The following is a 17,645-nucleotide window of genomic DNA, read 5'->3' as shown; positions in this document are numbered from 1 at the left end:
GTCTAAGACTTCACTGGAACTAAGCTGAAGACTAAGCCTTTTAATGTAAAGGGATAATCTCATGGATTAAAAGTAAATATCCCATGTGAAAAAAATGTACGTAGTCAGGGAAAATAAGATTTGTATGATCATTCCAAGAATCTCATCAATTTCAGTTCAGTTGATTATATCAGCCAACACTCGTGAAACCAAAGAAAAACATCAGATAAAAAACTATGCCACTTGGGCTCCAGCTTAAGTGTTCTATGCAGATATGTTCTATTTTTTTTGGAAGATCTTGGAGGGGTTATAGTCAACGTCTATATATGCATCAAACATGGATGAGCACTTCGAGAAAAATGAATAGTCAAAAAACATAAAATTCGGAACGCTATTGATATAGAAAGCTGGGTTTACAAACTACCAAGTAAATAATAGCTATGAATAGAGTCTAAGCCGATTGAATATTAACTTGGTTGCCATTGACATTGTTGCCGGCGCAAGAGGACGTAGATTCAAGCGCACTCAAGTGTCTTATCCCCTATTTACAGGTTAAGGAGAGGTCATGAATAATTCTAAACATTGTATAAAAAAATTTATTGGCTCGTTAATCTAAGGTAGCTCCACAAAAGTAAAAAAAGACACCATCAGTCAGTGTGAGTGCATTAAATTCTATACCACTTCACATGCAGACAACCCAGCATTAAACTCCATCTAGTTACTCTTAAACCCTATTCTCGTGTTTTCTCAACTGCCTATGAAGCCTCTGTAGCTGAAACTTTAAAAAAACAACATTCACAGTGGGAGAACTTCAGTAGATATAGTACCTGAATACAGTCAACATCAATGCATCATCACCTTTGCAAGCATCCTAAGTCATATATGCCACCAAGACCATCAACAGGTTAAAAGGAAGGAACATATATTGCCATAAAACACATTGGCAACTACAAACAGTCCTAATTTCTGTATAGAAGAACTAGCCTTAGTACTTAACCGACTCTTTAAAAGATAAGCATACGGTACTATTCTATCAATACAACTAAACAGCTTCATATTGCTATCCAAAAACAAAAATCATCATATCAACGAAATCTGCTCAGCCATGCCAACACGCTTGAAATACAGCAAAAGTATATCTTGTGCTACTTACTAACTACAGCCTACAGGAAAGGACTATTATTAAGTTTTTTTGGTGGGTGGTAAAAGCAAATGCAAATGCACATGGCACATCACAATCCCTTCTAAAGAGGCTTCTTTTATTTTATTCATCCATTCTTTTTATTCAAACTTCATAGAGGGAGAGATGGGGAACTGAACTGCAGAATAATTTCAAGAAAAATGATTACACACGAAGTTATTTCACCGCACGCCCATTGTTAATCAAATATTTCCAGATCATGACTCCTCATTGCAAACCTAAACAAGCATGGAAGAATTCCGTGAAATGCATACGAAGTCGTTTCAAATAATTAAACCAAATACAGTTCGTTGTTTTCTAGCAGAAAAGAAACACACTCAAATATCTAGCGATTATCCTGGAATTATCGGAAACTACACAACTCGAGTTCATCCTAATGAAATTGATCATTCAAAGACTGGTGTAAGGTGTAATTCTTGAAATCACAACGTCGTCGTACCATCCCTCATTATCATAACCTCCCAAATTTGAGCAAATCCTACAGATAAGTGTCGTTCCATGATTAAATGTCATCAATCGCTTTATACTGAAATTTCTTATGATACCCATGACCATGAATAGTAAAAGGTCGACTGGATAAAATAAGTATCAATCACCTGCAAATCGTACAATTCAGCGCTTGCCACGATGCCCGCCACCTGACCTTGCACCAGGATAGCGAGCAAATTGCAACCTTAGTTTTACCAAGTCATGGTCATGCTCATCGAATATATAACCTGCAAAATCGAACTTAACTATTTATATCGCACAACTTACCGCGCTTTGAAAGTGTAAGAGGGCTTCATGACCCACATGCGATAGGACGTGAACCGTTCAATGAAAAAATTCCATCGATAAAGGTTTACTTTCTCAGAATCCTAACGATGACACAGTGTTCCAGCACATCCCTGTATCAACGAATGGAAACAATGGAACAGGATTTGGGAAACACAAGCTAGGTTTCAGAAGGCTAACTGCCAGGCTCTTATTTCTCCCTAAAATAGATGGCAAAACTGTGAAGTATCTGCCTCAAACAGCTTTCTTTTTCCTGATTAATTTTATGAGATGACATCAACATGGCAATGGAAATGGGAAAGGATGAGAAGAGGCCCAGGATAAATGAATATAGAATTGCAATGTTAGCAAGACCAGTTGAGAATCTAACTAACGCAGCCAGTACAAGAAAGACGATCAGTTAAGCTTTTGACTGATGAAGTGAAACTCTTAGTAAGTTGCAGAATTTTGGAGGATCTAACTAATGCAGGAGACTGGTCTACTCAATTTTCTTGCAAATTTCGACCACCATATTTGCTAGTATCAAATAACATGAAGAAATTCAATATCAATGCAGAATGAACTGAAAGGTCCCAACAAAAATCCATGAACAAATTGCAGAGCAGAATGCAAAGATATTATCTCTCTTGTTAACCTCTTTAATTGCTGATATAAAGTACATATCGAAAATTTCCCTGAAATCACAGGCTGTCAAACATACATGCTGATGAATTATAACTAATTTGACCAGAGAAAAATCCAAGAACCCCTAAAAAATGAATGAAAAAAGAAGGGAAACCTAAGCTTGTAATGGAACAATGATGGCTGAGATTCTCTGTTTGAACTGTCCCTTCATAGCATTTATATCATTGATTTTATATTTTTAACCAGTCATTCATTGCGAATGAAAGTTAAGAAACAAGACATAAACTAGTTAACAAAACCGGAACAAGTGAACCAAATGACTCCTTGGTTTTGAACTTAACCATCTAATTAAATCCCCAAGCACTCAAGGAGCCATTCCTTTGAAAAGAAATCTGGCTACAATCTTCTCTATTCCTATCTCCACTCTCATATCTGATACCCTTACAATTGGATCTTTCTCTAAAACTCACTTGGAAGAAAAAAATTGGACAAAGGAAAAGGGGAAAGAAAAAGGAGGAGGAGTCGGAATAAAACAGGGACTGATTACATAAGCCCCTAGTCTGTGCTTCACTTCACTAGTGCATGCATGGGTGATTGGGTATGTCAGTACCTTCATTTATGGCATAACAAATAACATCCATGAAATTTAACCATTTTGATCGGCAAAATACTGGAGACTGAAAAATCCTTGTCAGGCTAACCTTGTAAAGCATCCATTGAAGTAGCAGCATGAGATGGGCTTAAAAAATCAACAAAGCAAAGTTTTATTGGATCTCCTCCAGGCTGCAGAAATCATGAATTATCAATGTACTTTTTTTTTTTTTGAGCAAACAATGTACTTAATATTTACTCTGAAGTCAAGGCAAAAATAAATAAATTAACTTACATATCTTGGTTCCTTGGTTACAAGTCTCACTTCCTTGTACCCAACAAATGGGCGAAAAATATCTGTCAACTGAGTGAAGGAATAAAACTAAAGGGGAAAATTGAAGAAAAAAGAAAAGAATAGAAGAAGCTGAAGCTAAAATTATAGCCAATGACAGGATACGAGAAACTTCTCGGCATGTACAATCAGGAGGCAAACCCTCAACAAAAAGAGTACTGGATGCATCAGGAGGAAGGCGAGGTTCGGGCCTTCCACTACCAAATCCTATAGTCCTATCTTTTATTGTTTGTCCAGGATCAAGACCACCAATACCCACCATTCGAGGATCATCAACAGCACAGCCGGGCATTCCACCACTCATTGGTCTACCAGACTGACTCCTACTATATGATGACAGTTGCTGGAAGGGTGCTTTTATTTATTAGCTCTATTGATATAATCATAAAGAGTATAGAACTTTGGACCTTTATCAGACACAAACATTAAAAAATATATTATATTTTAATACCGTGCTGCGAAGGTAACGATCATAAGATTCTCCGATGGAGTCACTATCTCTGGTTGCCCGCATTGTTCTTTTATCATCGTCCCGTGAATAATAACCAGAGAGCTCATGGCCACCAGAGACAACTACAAGATTAAGCACACATTTCAGCCAGCAAACCACCGAGGAAAGAAGAAGCGAAGAGATGGGATGGGAAGGAGCAACATACTAATCCTATCCAGAGGTCAAAGTACATTAAGGAAGGAACATAAAGCTGCAGCATATATAGATATGAATATGTGAATGCAAGATCTCTTTCTTCATCACCAACACCAGAGTGCTGATCTCCTCAAACTTTTGAGGGTTACAATAAGAACAAACTAGCGAATCCGCTAAAAGGGTACCAAGAATCATACAAGACACAATAAAGTTGCTAAAATTGCCAACATGAATGAATTAAGTACAAAGCATACCAATTAAGCAAGATAGTCACCAAATAGTTTACCAGCATTAAATCTTTTCTCTTTCTGACCAATTTAAGAAACTGATTCTCACCATCATTAGAGTGACAGTAATTGGTCAAAAGTTCAGATAGTAAACTGGTTAAGGCTGCATGAATACTTAAATCCTTAACCACACAAAGCAACATGTTCATTCGGTCATTCAGTATAGAACAGACAAGGGAGTCATCGAGCATTCAGATAGCCAACAATTAATAAATACCAAAGCTTGCTCTATTCCCAAAGTACTGGCAAAAGAGACAACCATTAGTAATCAAGATCGGTGGTGTGTCAGACACACATGACACAATGGAAAAACACGACCAACCAGTGGTTTTCCAATATTCTCTCTAGCTTCTAAATCCATGATTACAAATAATCACCCGTGCCAAAAAATGAACCTAATGAAAACGCAATCATGGAAGTGCAACCCAATTATGCTAATGTCCAGATATTACAAGCAAGCAATTAGCAATTACACACTGAAAAGACCAATTAAACAGCAAACATTGACATTAACACTGGGAATCAATGAAATTTTAGTTCATCAATGCATTAGAAAGTTGAAATTTCAACTAGGATTTTCAAAAAATCAATCAGCTTAGAGAAAAACAAGAGCATATCAATTATCAACACAAGAAGGATTTCCCTTTTGTTCACCTATCCGTGTTTCTCTATCAAGGAGCGAAGGTTAAATTTGCAACATGAAAAAACATATGAAACCCTAAATTGAGAATAGATTAAAAACAAATGGAAGGAAAACAAAAACAAAAAAGAATAGAAGAAGTCGAATCTACCGTAATCGGAGCGAGGGCGTTTTCCGACGAGAGGAGGGATAGAGGAAGGCGGAGGTTGGCGAGGGTCACTGTACCTCCAATAAGAATCGGACATGCTTCTTATCTCTTAGCTTAAGATATATAGTGCAAGAGATGGGAGAGGAAAAAAAAAAAAGAACAAAAATACTTCGATAAAATTAAGCAAGAAACAAAATTTGGAGAAGATGAATTAAACGACGACGTAATAGGGAGAATGGAGAAACGTGTGTCTATAGTGGAGTGAGAAAGTTCGTATAAATGATGCTTCTACTCTACTCCATTTCGGTTCTTGTATTTTATTATTTATTATTTATTATAAATTGAATAATATTTTGAATGCCAAAATTGAATAATACTTGAAAATATTAGAAAAATGAAAAATTATTAAATAAATGAGAAAACGGAAAATATTTTAAAAATAAAAATGTAAAAAAAAGTTAAACACTTTGTGATATTTAGTAATTCTATAAATATCAATATAATTTCTAGTAATTTTATCTATTAAAAATTTATATTCAGTCGTAATAACAGAAATAATAGTTTAATTTATAATTAAGTATAATTCAAAATGAATATAAAGTATAATTCAATATTTTGTCGAATTTTATCTATTCATATTTTTATTTATGTTTAATAAAATAGTAAAAATATTTTTCTTATATTCAAGTAATACACTCTTATTTATAAACTTGGTGAATTTAAATTATAGTAAAAAGTGTAATTTAAGATAATTATAAAGTATAGTTAAATATTTTATTGAATTTTATGTATTAAAAATTGTTTTTGTCTTTTTATAATATAAATGCATTTTTAATTTAAAATAAGTAAAAAAATTATTTAAAAAAGTAAATTAAAATTCAATAAATTGGGATGAGATATACTCAATAGGATGTTAAATATATTTTTTCTTATAATTTTTTATAACTTCAATGACTATCGTGATCAGTTCTAATTGTATTATAATAAAAAATACCTAATAAAGGAAAGACAAATTTAAATAAATTTAGATTCTTGAAAATAATTAAAATTCAATTATATCTAAACAAAATAAAAAGGAAACAAACTAAAATATAATCTAATTAAAAAGTAATTACTAATAATATTATTAAAATATCTAAAAGTAAATTACATTATTAGTCACCCAACTATTTAATTTTGTGTTAATTTCACCAATTAGCTAATAGTGGTAACTTTTAAAATTGGCATAATAGCAACTTTAACCTTCAACATTTATAAATTATCTTAATTTAGTTTTGATCCAAAAAAATCTAACCCTGTAATTTGATTTTTTTTTCAATTTTGTTTTTCTTTATAACCCTTTCACTTAGAAAGCTAAAAAATAAATTTATCAGCTAAATTTCATTGAAAATATACAAAAAAAATGGAAACACAACAAAATCTAAGATAATAACTTTCATTTTTCTCATTATTTTAAAATTAACCTTAAAGTCACAAAGAAAAATAAAATTATAAAAAAAATTAAATTGAACAATGTGTAAACATTGAGGGTTAGTTTTTTTAGAATCAAGAGTAAATTGACATAGTTTATAAATGTTGAGGGTTAAAATTACTATTGTGTCAATTTTACTGATGACAAATAAAAAACCAAGTTGAATAGTTAGGTGGTTATTTTATAACTTTTTATAGTCGGATGGCCAAAAAAATTACTAATAATTGAGTGATCATTTTATAACTTTTCATAATTAGAATAATAGTTAGGTACTGACAGTGATATTTACCCAATATTTATTTATTTGTTTCTCCGTTAGAATTTTAGATTCATACATAACTTAGCCCCGAAGGGCGATGATAATTGACCCTAAACCCTACCTTTTTGTATTATTTAAGCATCCCCACACCCACCATGATTCTTCATCTCTCAGCATAGCTTAACTGTGAAACCCAACATCACAAATCTTCTTCATGTATATTTCTCTTTTTTCAATGCTCTTTTATTAATCTCTATCTTTCTATTTCACTTAAAAAAATTTATATTTATTCTGCTTTCTTATATAGCTTTAGCTTCAGTGGACATTAATGGAGTACAGTGGTAATCCCTTGTACAGATGCAGAAACTGCAAAAATCCACTTGCTCTTATCGACGATCTTCTTTCTAAAAACTTCATAGTAATCAATCTACTTATACGACTTATTTTTTAAAAAATAAGAATTTTAAGTTTGATTTTGATTTGGTCTTTTTTTTTTTTTATGACAGGCGAAATCAGGGAAAGCATATATGTTCGAACATGCAATGAACATCGTGTTGGGTCCCAAATACGACAAGCAGTTGATAACTGGTCGGTTCAGCATTGCTGATGTATTCTGCAGTAAGTGTGGTGAAGAACTGGGTTGGAAATATGTTCAGTCTTATGATTTGAAGAACAGGTACAAGGAAGGCAAGTTTATTCTCGAAGAACTTAAGATGTTCCAAGAATATTAATTAATAAATAATCAAATATATAGTTTGAATAATGTTATAGGTATATAGTTGGATAAATTAATAAACTATATAATAATGAAATTTGTATGATTTCAGATTTTAATTTATATATACAAATCTATGTTTTAATTGAAAGTTTATATTAATCTCTAGTGTTTAATTTTCCAGTTTCATTGATTTTGTAGCTAATTGTTAAGTGGTTGAATTTGGCCAATTTTTCTTGTGTGATTTAGACCACTCCTGACCCACCATTATCTTTAATTTCCAAATTCGGATATCATTTTTTAGTTTGTGTTGAATTTTCAAATGTATTATTTTTGGATCATTAAACATGGAAGTCAACCTATTTTAGTGGAAGGACCCGCTATTTGTTTACATCCATTAGTTTGTAAGGGATTCAATGCAGACTTTGATGGGGATCAAATGGCAGTTCATGTACCTTTATCTTTAGAGGCGCGAGCGGAGGCTCGTTTACTTATGTTTTCTCATATGAATCTCTCCCATTTTCGTACCTACTCAAGATATGCTTATTGGGCTCTATGTATTAACGAGTGGGAATCGTCGAGGTATTTGTGCGAATAGGTATAATCCATGGAATCGAAAAAGCTATCAAAATGAAAGAATTGACGATAATAACTATAAGTCTATAAATGGGGCAATACAAGAGCTTTCACTGGAACCTTAACTGGAAAATCACTCTGAAAACTTGCCCCCTGGCTTGGCTTTCTAACCGGACACGGGCTTACTACTGTTTTTTGCTTAGGAGCTTAAGCTGGCTTACTTTTTTAAGGCACTCGCTTGAGGGTTATCCAAAAATAAGGAAAGGATAAAATATCTTTCTTTACGGGTATTGGAACTGGCGGGACAAGAAAGGCACAGGGTTCTGGGCTAATGACAGGCCCTTGCTTTTTATAACTGTTTCTTTCCTGTCAGACAGGACTCTCGCACCTTTACTTGTGGATTTCTTGATGACTTTCGCTGGGGACATAAAAAAGGGCACATGAAAAGAGGGCTACCCTCGCTGGCACTAGATTCTCGAAACGAAAGCTATTAGACCGGGTTTCCCCTAGGTTTATATTGGTTACGGAAGGGAACGATATATATTATGTTAAAGACTAGCTACTACTTTCTCATAGCATCTTACCTTGTAGTACGTGAATTAGGCTAGGCCCTTGCTCGGAGTGGGGCAGCATCCGCAGCTTGTTTTAAACTAACTTCCTCCCTTTCGTAGTTCTAAGCTAGTCAATCAACTATATCCACTATTGAGATTAGCTTTCGCACTTCAGCGACGAGAAATTCCGTGTTCTTTGATTCATTCCGTGGAGACTGCTCCTTGAGCTGATTTACCATCATCTTCTCACTATCCTTTTCTATTACGAATAGGGGTCTGGGGAATAAAATAATTGTATTTCTCAGTAGCTCAGTATCGATATATGATGAAGACTCCAGTCGTCGGTTAAATCGAACCTAGGTTTCGGGGAGCTGGGCAGAAGGAAAAAGATGCCGTCTAGCTACCAAGCGGATCATAGTGACCGCTAAATATCTATTGGATAAAATCATTCATTAAAAAAACAAGTAAACTATAAAAATAGTAACTTTTATTTGTTTCAGATTATATTTTAGTCACTATGTTTGAAATGTTACGTTTTAGTCACATATGTTATCGTTTTGTTACGAAGTGGTCACTCTATCATTAAGCTCATTTACCTCCCTAACGACAGTCCTACGTGGTAGTCTAAATGAGTTTTAAATGTCAACTTAGATATCCTGTATGGCAGACCAGATTAAATTTATTTAATTAAAAATCTATTTTCATCCTAAAGTAATCATTTCATAACAAAACGATAACGTAAGTGACTAAAATGTAATATGAGACAAGCAAAAGGGATTATTTTTATAGTTTACTCTAAAAAAAACTTAAATCCAATAAGAATATCGAAATCAAATTTAAATATCAAATTTTAACAAAAAAAACATAAATATCAAATTGAATATTAAAATTAAATTCAAATATAAATTAATAACTCAATTATAAAATTTAAAAAACACATTTATTTTACAAATAATATTATCACGGGGTGTTTATGTTTTTTTTTTTACATAAATCTAAAAAATATATTCATAATCTTATTTTAATATATATTTTTCATATGACGAAGATTCCATCTAAGACCACGACAAGGTATTCAAGCAACATAATTTTTTATATATCAACATTATTATTTTAATTAAAATCTCATGTAATTATTTTTATAAAAAAATACATTTTTGGATTGTTGCTATTGTCACGTTTATTATAATTAGACCATATGTTATTCGTATTTGTAACGATGACATACATCATTATCCATAAAATAATTAAAAAAGACAAATTATAAAAAAAAAGTAAATACAAAAAAAAAAAACCATACAAGTATAGCCTTAGAGATTGACTTAAAAGGCAGAAAGATTTCAGGGAAATGTAAATTTCCCCGAAACAAACAGGTTTTAACTTCACGCGCCTCTTTCGCGTTTCAATATCACGAATATCGTTTAAGCTTGAAGGAACAAAAAGTGGAAGACTGTACTTAGTATTTTTTATAAATTTAAATTTTAGTTTTTTATATTTTTACCTTAAGATATTCTCTATTTTTATCTTTCAGATTTTAAAATTCAACTTGAATTATATATATATTTAAAATTATTAATGTGATATTTTAAAATAAAAAATACACATTTGATAATAAAATAATTAAAAAATTTATATCCATTTGTTTAAGGTTAAAATATACCTATAGTCCTTATATTTTTCGAAAATTAGAAATTTAATCTCATATTTATATTTTTAGGAATTTAGTGTATGTACTTTTTAGATTTTCCAACTATTAATACTGCTAATTTTTTTTGTTAAATTAAAGTTAAATTTTTTTAATTACATGACTACCTAATAGTTATTTTTTATTTTAAAATGTCAAAACAACGAATTTAACAAAAAAGTTAAACGTGTTAATAATTGAACTTAAATTTTAAAATTTTAAAAATAAAGAGAATAAATTTCTAAAAATATAAAGACTAACTTTTTAATTTTTAAAAATATAAGAACTATAGACATATTTTAAATCATTAAAAAATAATCTTTAACAATAAAAATATATAAACTAAATTTTAAATTTACTAAGAGTGATTTATTACGTATTTTAAGCAAAGCGAGAACCACTTCAAACAACGCTATTGACAATGAATTCCCCATTAGCTAGTTCGATGCGACCGTCACGCTCCACATCAGGCGCGTGTTTAACCTACTATCGCCACCACTTTTGTCCCTCATTTTCTTCAACAATAAACTACAGTAAAGAACTCTAAAAAAATTTTAAAAATTGCAGAAAAACAAGAAAATCTCTCAAAATCCTCTCTTTTTTAAAGACCTTTCTTCTCTTTCATTAAATGAAAAACCCTCACTCTCAAAGATCAGGTTAGTGATGTTAAAAGAAAAAAAATATTTATTTATTATCCAAATATAAATGTAATTTAATAATTTGTTTTTAATCCCTCCCTCAAATGATTCTCATGTTGTTCTTTGTCAATTAGCCACTGAAAATTATTTTTTCCATATATTATTAACCATCCTGTCTTTATCACACCCATTTGTTTAATCAAAATTTACGGAATCTTTGTAAATCCACTTTGGTTTAATCTTGCACGCAATTACTAAACAAATTTTATTTCATCTTTTCTCAAATCTATTATTATTGCAGTGTTGTAGGTGAAGAGTTTTCCTTTTTCTTTTTTTCTTTTGGCTCTTTTATCGGTTCACGTTTTCATGAAATTGACTGCATCTATAAACTGGGTTTTTCTTTTCCTTTTTTGGGTTTAAATTGGCTTAGTTTCTTTATTTTTTTTAATTTTAATTTTGGGTTTTTTGAAGCCTGGAAGTTGTTGATCATCAATGGCTGAATCCTTGGGTCCACGATTGTATAGCTGCTCTAATTGTCGAAATCGTGTTTCTCTCCACGATGATATAATTTCCAAGTGTTTTCAGGTATAGAACTCAAAAAAGAAAAAAGAAGCAGCTAAATTTGTGTTTAATTCTGTTAGATTTTTCTGCATGTGATCATTTAGATTATAAAGAAATAAATTTTCTGCATATGATGTTCAAAACTATATATATAAATCATTCATTAAATTCCAAAGCTTTGAAGTACTTGCCATCTAAGAGATAAGTGCCAATAGCTAAACGAACAGCCCACACATCTTTGGGTTTTCTGGAAACAATTCTGCAATCACACACAACAAAACAAAACTCAGACACAGGGACTAAATTGTAATGATTTGTTTAAAAAACAGGTTTTAAATATGTTTTTAGAGTTAAGGCTTAAACCTTCCAACATCACCGGGCTTGACGAGGCCGGAGTTAGCTCTGAGACATGGAACCGATGCTGCTGTCTTTATCATCTTTGGTGCTTCAACCACAATTATGGGAGACCCGATTTCAAGCCTCGAGCTTTTGTTTGAGTTAGCCGAGGGCGATTCACACCTTATTCGACTGGTTGAGTTGCCAGGTTGTAAGAAATGGTTGTTGTGAGAGCATGGAAATATTGAAGTATAAGAAAGTGAGTGTGCCATGAATGAGAATTGAGATACGAGACAGGATAATGTTTTTGTGGCTCTAGCGAGAAAGGGCTATGTGTTTTTCATGCATAACTTTTATAGCCATTTTGCCCCCTAGTTGCTAAGATAATACGAGCCACAAAAACATTATCCGTCTCGTATCTCACAGGACAACCATTTCTTACAATCCAGCAGCTTGGCCGGTTGAATTCGAAATCTATCCTTGTTGCTCATAAGGTGTGAATTGCCCTCTGTTGACTCAAACAGAAGCTCAAGGCTTGAAATCTGGTCTCCCATAGTCGTATAAGGACTGCAGCATTGGTTCCATGGCTCAGAGTTAACTCAGGCCTTGTCAAGCTTAGTGATGTTGGAAGGTTTAAGCCTTTAGAAACCTGTTTTTTAACAGATAATTGCAACTCAGTCCCTGTGTTCGAGTTTTGTTTCATGTGTGTTGTAGAATTTTCAAGAAAGCCTAAAGATGTGTGGGTTGTTCATGTATATGTTGTGAAATGTAGAGTACTTTAAGGAAAATGAAGAGTCTGAGTAGCATAGCTCGTGTATATGTTGTGAATAGAATTAGGAGAAATTGTCTCAAGTCTGTATGTGTTGAATATGGATAAAATCGGTGAGATTGAGAAACACTTAAAAGTGATGATCAAGTGGTCGTGCTTTGTTATAATGTGTTTATATTATAATACTCGAATTTGGGTTTGTGTTTGGATGATTTTTGGAGGATAGTGTCATTGTTCCCGTCAAACATGGGTACTTTAAGGAAAATGAGGAGTCTGAGTAGCATAGCTCGTGTATATGTTGTGAAATGTGAATAGAATTTGGAGAAATTGTCTCGAGTCCGAATATGTGTTGAATTAGGAGAAACATTTTGTTATCATGTGACATGGTACCTTGAGGAAAATGAAGAGTCCGAGTAGCATAGCTTGTGTATATGTTGTGAAATGTGAATATGAATTGAATCAAAACATTGCAGAAATTTAAATTAGTCTCGTGTTTGATCAATAAAATGATCTCAAGGAACCTTTCCAACGTTCGTTTTTCCATAATTTTGTTCTTACAGGGAAGAAATGGCCGTGCATTTTTGTTCTCCCACGCAATGAACATTACATTAGGACCAAAAGAAGACAGGCATCTCTTATCCGGTCTCCATACCGTGGCTGATATTTACTGTGCTGACTGCCACCAGGTTTTAGGCTGGAAATACGAGCGAGCTTACGAGGTGTCACAGAAGTACAAGGAAGGGAAATTTATACTCGAGAAGGCGAAGATTGTTAAGGAGGATTGGTAACAAGCAAGCCTCATCGTTTTTTTAAGGTTTTCTTATTCCATTTATTCCCCGTGTTTGATGTAATTGTTATCGGTGCCCGATGTTCGTCTTGTTCAGAAAAAGACGTCGCCCTCATTTCGGAAAAAAATTGTCATTGTTTCGAACCTTGCATTCTTAACGATGATGCACGACGGATTGGCAATTCTCTGTGTTAATAAATTATGGTATTCTTAACCATCGTTCATGACATTGTTCTATTGTGTAGTATATGGATTCAGCATTGTGTAAAAATACCTGTGATTGAAATGCTATTTACACCAAAAAAAAAAAAAAGCCCTTAGTTTCGGTCGGAAAAATAATTGGTTTCTCAATGAAAAGATTGGTAGAGATGTGTATTCGGAGTAAATTAGTATTTATATATTAGATTAAAGAGTAATCTGGTTCTTTTATTAAAAATTAGTCCATATATATGTTAGCATGAGCTACAAGTATAACTCTCTAGTTATTTCTTTAGCCACTCTAATTTTTAACAGAAATAAATTTGTTCTTTGATCTAACATATAAGAATTAATTTACTATTTTTTTAAATAAAAGAGATACTTTTATCAATATTTTGCCAAGGACTTCCCTAACCATTCAAAACAACATCTCAAAAGCTTCCCCATTTGTAAGTTAAAATTAAAACCATTCTTGTGAGGAAATCCCAAATACAAGCGCTCTAAAAAACAAGTTTTCCTTTAAAGAGAACAGGTACATTATATTAACAGTCATCTAATATTTTATATATATATTTGTCCCCCAAAATAAAAAGTTAAAAAATAGTAACTTTCAAACATAAGTAGGTAACACCAATAAAAAGAATGTCCAAAACTTGAAACACACACCCAGTGGGACTCGAACCCACAATCGCTTGATTAGAAGTCAAGCGCCTTATCCATTAGGCCATGGGTGCTCATTAAACGCCATATTACAAATAAAGCTTAAATATAAAAAGTTCATTCAACAAAAGCTTTTTAATACGCACTTAGTGAATATATTATGTTTTCAAATTGATAAAAACAATTGAGCAAATTGAGAAAATTCATTATGGATGTTTTCAAGTCGATAAAAACACCTCTCCTATCGTAATTTTAAAATTGAGCAAATTAGTTCTTCTAAAAACAATCGAATTAATTTAATCTCTTTTAATTTTGAAAGTGAACAATTAAAAACAATTAATCATGGTGTTAATATCTTTTGCTTATTTGTACATATTTTTTATTGGTATAACAACGAATTTAACCCTACATAAATTGTCAACTTATTATTGAATCTAAAAAATTTACTAAATTTAACCTCAACATTTATACATTTTTCACAAATGTTGTAAGCTAAAATTTTTAATTCAAGACCACATTAATAAAATGTTTGAACTTTAAGAATTAAATTTGTTATTATACTGATTAACATGAAGTACAATTGATGAAAGAGATTATCATAGTGATTAAATATCCTTAATTGTTAATTTTTGAATTTAACATGGATTAAATTACTCTAAATTCTTTGTGAGAGCATTTCAACCATGGTGTTGAATTTTTGTTTTATAATTTCAATCGCAATTGATCGGGAACAGTCAATCACGAGTCGACGGAAATGCGTTAACGGCGGTGGAATTAGGCGCCGGTAACGGAACCGATCAAATCAAAAGAAAACGAAAACGAGTGAACAACTCTTAATTCTGATTACTAAAAATAAAACGAGCACACTTATTATTGAAACCGACGTTACATTCACAACATTAAATCCCCCAGAATTACAATCCCTTTTCGAAATGAACCATTAGATCTTCAAATTAAAATTTTCACAAATCTCATCTACTATTAAAACATTCCACACATTCTGATTCACCACCGATGAACTATTTCAAAGAAATAACTTGTAAATTTCATAGACACCCAAGAGAAAAGAAAAACCCAGAAACAGTAATAACAAGGTGGCCGCCGGTCACCCCAGATCAGGGACGAAGACAAAAGAGACAGGCAGTAGCTTTGGCCCCAAAAAGCGTACATTTATTGTTTAGTCCCTTAAATTTTTATAAAATTACATGTTAGTATAATGGTCAAATAATACTTTAACCCAATAGATTATGATTCGTCTCTAACCGAAGCGAGATTTGGACGGGGAGATTAACGACGTCGTTTGGAGGACGATTGTTAATGTCAAACCTAGAGGAAACAGAAGAAGAGGAGATCGAGGAACAACCGGTGAACATGAGAGGTCGGTCATGTGCCTGGGAATCTTTGACGTCGTCGGAAGTGGAAAGGTTTATGCAAGAACAACGTTGGAGCGACGAGAAAAAAGCTTGGGCTACGCTGGTTCCAAACCAAGACAAACAATTCCCTTTATTATCTTCCATTATTATTATTCCAGTATTTTTTATGTAATATGGAAATTGAAATGTGTAGCGAAATTCAGAGCGCTAAGCTTGAAGACGAAGCGATGATGGGTGAAAGGCTCGTAGATAAAAATAAAAGCTGATGAATTTGTTTTTACAGTACTTCTTTTTGTCATTTTAAAATGATTTCTGTAACTACGACACGGAAAATGTTAAAACTAATTTGGGTTGAGACTGTTACGATAACGGCCCAAGCATAAATATAATACAATTATGGCTTATATCAAAAATAAGTACTCAATTTATGCAACTTTTTTCATTTAGGTACTTAATTTTTTTTTAGTTAAAGTAGATACCTAAAGTTTTATATCATTACCATTTTAGACATCCATTGTAAACTCCGGCTTAAGAAAAATTGAACCAATCAAATTATGACACTTGTCATTTTTAATTATATAAAATATTTACTTTAAACGAATACAATATTTAAAATAATTATTTTAAATCAAATTATGGCATGTGATATTTTTAAATAAGGAAAATTATTAGGTACGTTACTGATGGAGTTTTTAAACTCTACAAAGAGGGTCAGAGGGTTGATAAGTGTCCTTTAGAATATAGTAAATTATTAAAAATATATAAATTTGAATATATTTTATTTAATTGAAATTATTACATGTCATAATTTGATTGCTTCATATGCTTTTTAAATTGGAGTTAATAGTTTATACATAAAGTGGCAACAGAATAAAACTTTAGGCATCTACTTTGACCCAAAAAATCTATAAATACCTAAATGAGAATTTTGCATAGTTTGACGTACTTATTTTTCATATAAGCCTACAATTATAAATACACTTTTGAGGTCAAATTCACACATACCAATTATAAATACATGAATTATTAGTGAGATCATGAACAATTTGTGTTTAAGCCTTTTAGTCATACTGGTTTTAAGTTTGTTCTTCAAAGGACTCCTTATCTCTTACAAATATTTGTAAAGTGGTTTTCGACTTTTTTCGAGTGAATTCATTAAAGTATTGTTAGCTTGGAGCAAACCGACCTCTCAACACATCTGGTATTATTATCGATTAGAGTTTTATCTTTTAACTTTGACAAAACACTAACACTCAATGTAGTGAGTTCAACAAAGTGGGAACTCTTCGTTGGAAGATTAAAGAAGTGGATTGAGAGTTTTGTTTGACCACCTACCAAGGAAATATGAACATTTGTGTTTAGTAGCTTTGAACACATGCCCTATAAGTTATAGGCCATAAGTTCAAACTCTACAAATTACAAATGTTCACCGTCCATTAATAAGCGACGTAAAAGCACTATGGTGGCCACTATATTGGGAATCAAATTGCATTTAGTCCTCTCCACTCAAAAAATGAGCAAATTGATCCCTACACATTAGATCAATGAGTAAATTGTTTCTTTTTTTGTTAAAAATTTCATTCATTTGTATTGTTAAAGACTAACATGGCTAGCGAAAGAACTAGACACGTCACGTGTACCTCGTGCTAATGTACAATGACTAGTTTTAACTGTATAAATTGATGAAATTTTTAACAGAAAGACCAACTTGCTCTTTGATCTAATGTAAAATAACTACTTACTTATTTTTTGAGTAAATGAGCAAAATGCAATCCAACTACTAATATAGAGGCCTCCACAGTAATAAATGGCTGTGCATCATGTT

The 17,645-nt window shown here is 32.2% G+C and overlaps 3 protein-coding genes and 1 non-coding gene across 11 annotated transcripts; 2 read left to right on the top strand and 2 right to left on the bottom strand.

Moving 5' to 3' along the window:
* Positions 1 to 140: 140 nt before the first annotated feature.
* Positions 141 to 12,659, bottom strand: LOC107904558 (protein MATERNALLY EXPRESSED GENE 5). Of its 6 annotated transcripts, XM_041105413.1 has the most exons (8): positions 12,061 to 12,659; positions 11,889 to 11,956; positions 3,973 to 4,094; positions 3,627 to 3,864; positions 3,465 to 3,526; positions 3,280 to 3,361; positions 1,777 to 1,896; positions 1,428 to 1,658 (listed from the first exon to the last, which is right to left on the bottom strand). In XM_041105413.1, the coding sequence occupies exons 1-7, from the start codon at positions 12,303 to 12,305 to the stop codon at positions 1,793 to 1,795; spliced, it is 921 nt and encodes a 306-aa protein (XP_040961347.1). In that variant the 5' UTR covers positions 12,306 to 12,659; the 3' UTR covers positions 1,428 to 1,658; positions 1,777 to 1,792. The 6 variants fall into 6 exon arrangements, with proteins under 6 accessions (XP_040961349.1, XP_040961350.1, XP_040961347.1 ...); XM_041105415.1 differs by lacking the exons at positions 1,428 to 1,658; positions 1,777 to 1,896 and adding an exon at positions 141 to 806; XM_016830968.2 differs by lacking the exons at positions 11,889 to 11,956; positions 12,061 to 12,659 and adding an exon at positions 5,246 to 5,542.
* LOC107904560 (protein yippee-like At4g27740) lies at positions 7,045 to 7,843 on the top strand. 2 transcript variants are annotated; one of them, XM_041105417.1, is made up of 3 exons: positions 7,045 to 7,188; positions 7,280 to 7,390; positions 7,479 to 7,843. In XM_041105417.1, exons 2-3 carry the CDS (start codon positions 7,301 to 7,303, stop codon positions 7,701 to 7,703), a joined length of 315 nt encoding a protein of 104 aa, XP_040961351.1. In that variant the 5' UTR covers positions 7,045 to 7,188; positions 7,280 to 7,300; the 3' UTR covers positions 7,704 to 7,843. The 2 variants fall into 2 exon arrangements, with proteins under 2 accessions (XP_040961351.1, XP_040961352.1); XM_041105418.1 differs by having other exon boundaries at positions 7,141 to 7,390.
* On the top strand, positions 11,006 to 13,816 carry LOC107904563 (protein yippee-like At4g27745). Of its 2 annotated transcripts, none has more exons than XM_016830972.2 (3): positions 11,006 to 11,154; positions 11,608 to 11,721; positions 13,363 to 13,816. In XM_016830972.2, exons 2-3 carry the CDS (start codon positions 11,629 to 11,631, stop codon positions 13,588 to 13,590), a joined length of 321 nt encoding a protein of 106 aa, XP_016686461.1. In that variant the 5' UTR covers positions 11,006 to 11,154; positions 11,608 to 11,628; the 3' UTR covers positions 13,591 to 13,816. The 2 variants fall into 2 exon arrangements, with proteins under 2 accessions (XP_016686461.1, XP_016686462.1); XM_016830973.2 differs by lacking the exon at positions 11,006 to 11,154 and adding an exon at positions 11,237 to 11,445.
* Positions 13,817 to 14,448: 632 nt separating this feature from the next.
* TRNAR-UCU (transfer RNA arginine (anticodon UCU)) lies at positions 14,449 to 14,521 on the bottom strand. The gene has a single exon. It is a non-coding gene; the product is annotated as a tRNA-Arg (tRNA).
* Positions 14,522 to 17,645: the final 3,124 nt, after the last annotated feature.

Source organism: Gossypium hirsutum, chromosome D11, assembly GCF_007990345.1.
Source record: "Gossypium hirsutum isolate 1008001.06 chromosome D11, Gossypium_hirsutum_v2.1, whole genome shotgun sequence".
NCBI classification, from domain to species: domain Eukaryota; kingdom Viridiplantae; phylum Streptophyta; class Magnoliopsida; order Malvales; family Malvaceae; genus Gossypium; species Gossypium hirsutum.
Note: the sequence above shows the minus strand (reverse complement) of the source record. Positions and strands in the feature narration are given on the sequence as shown.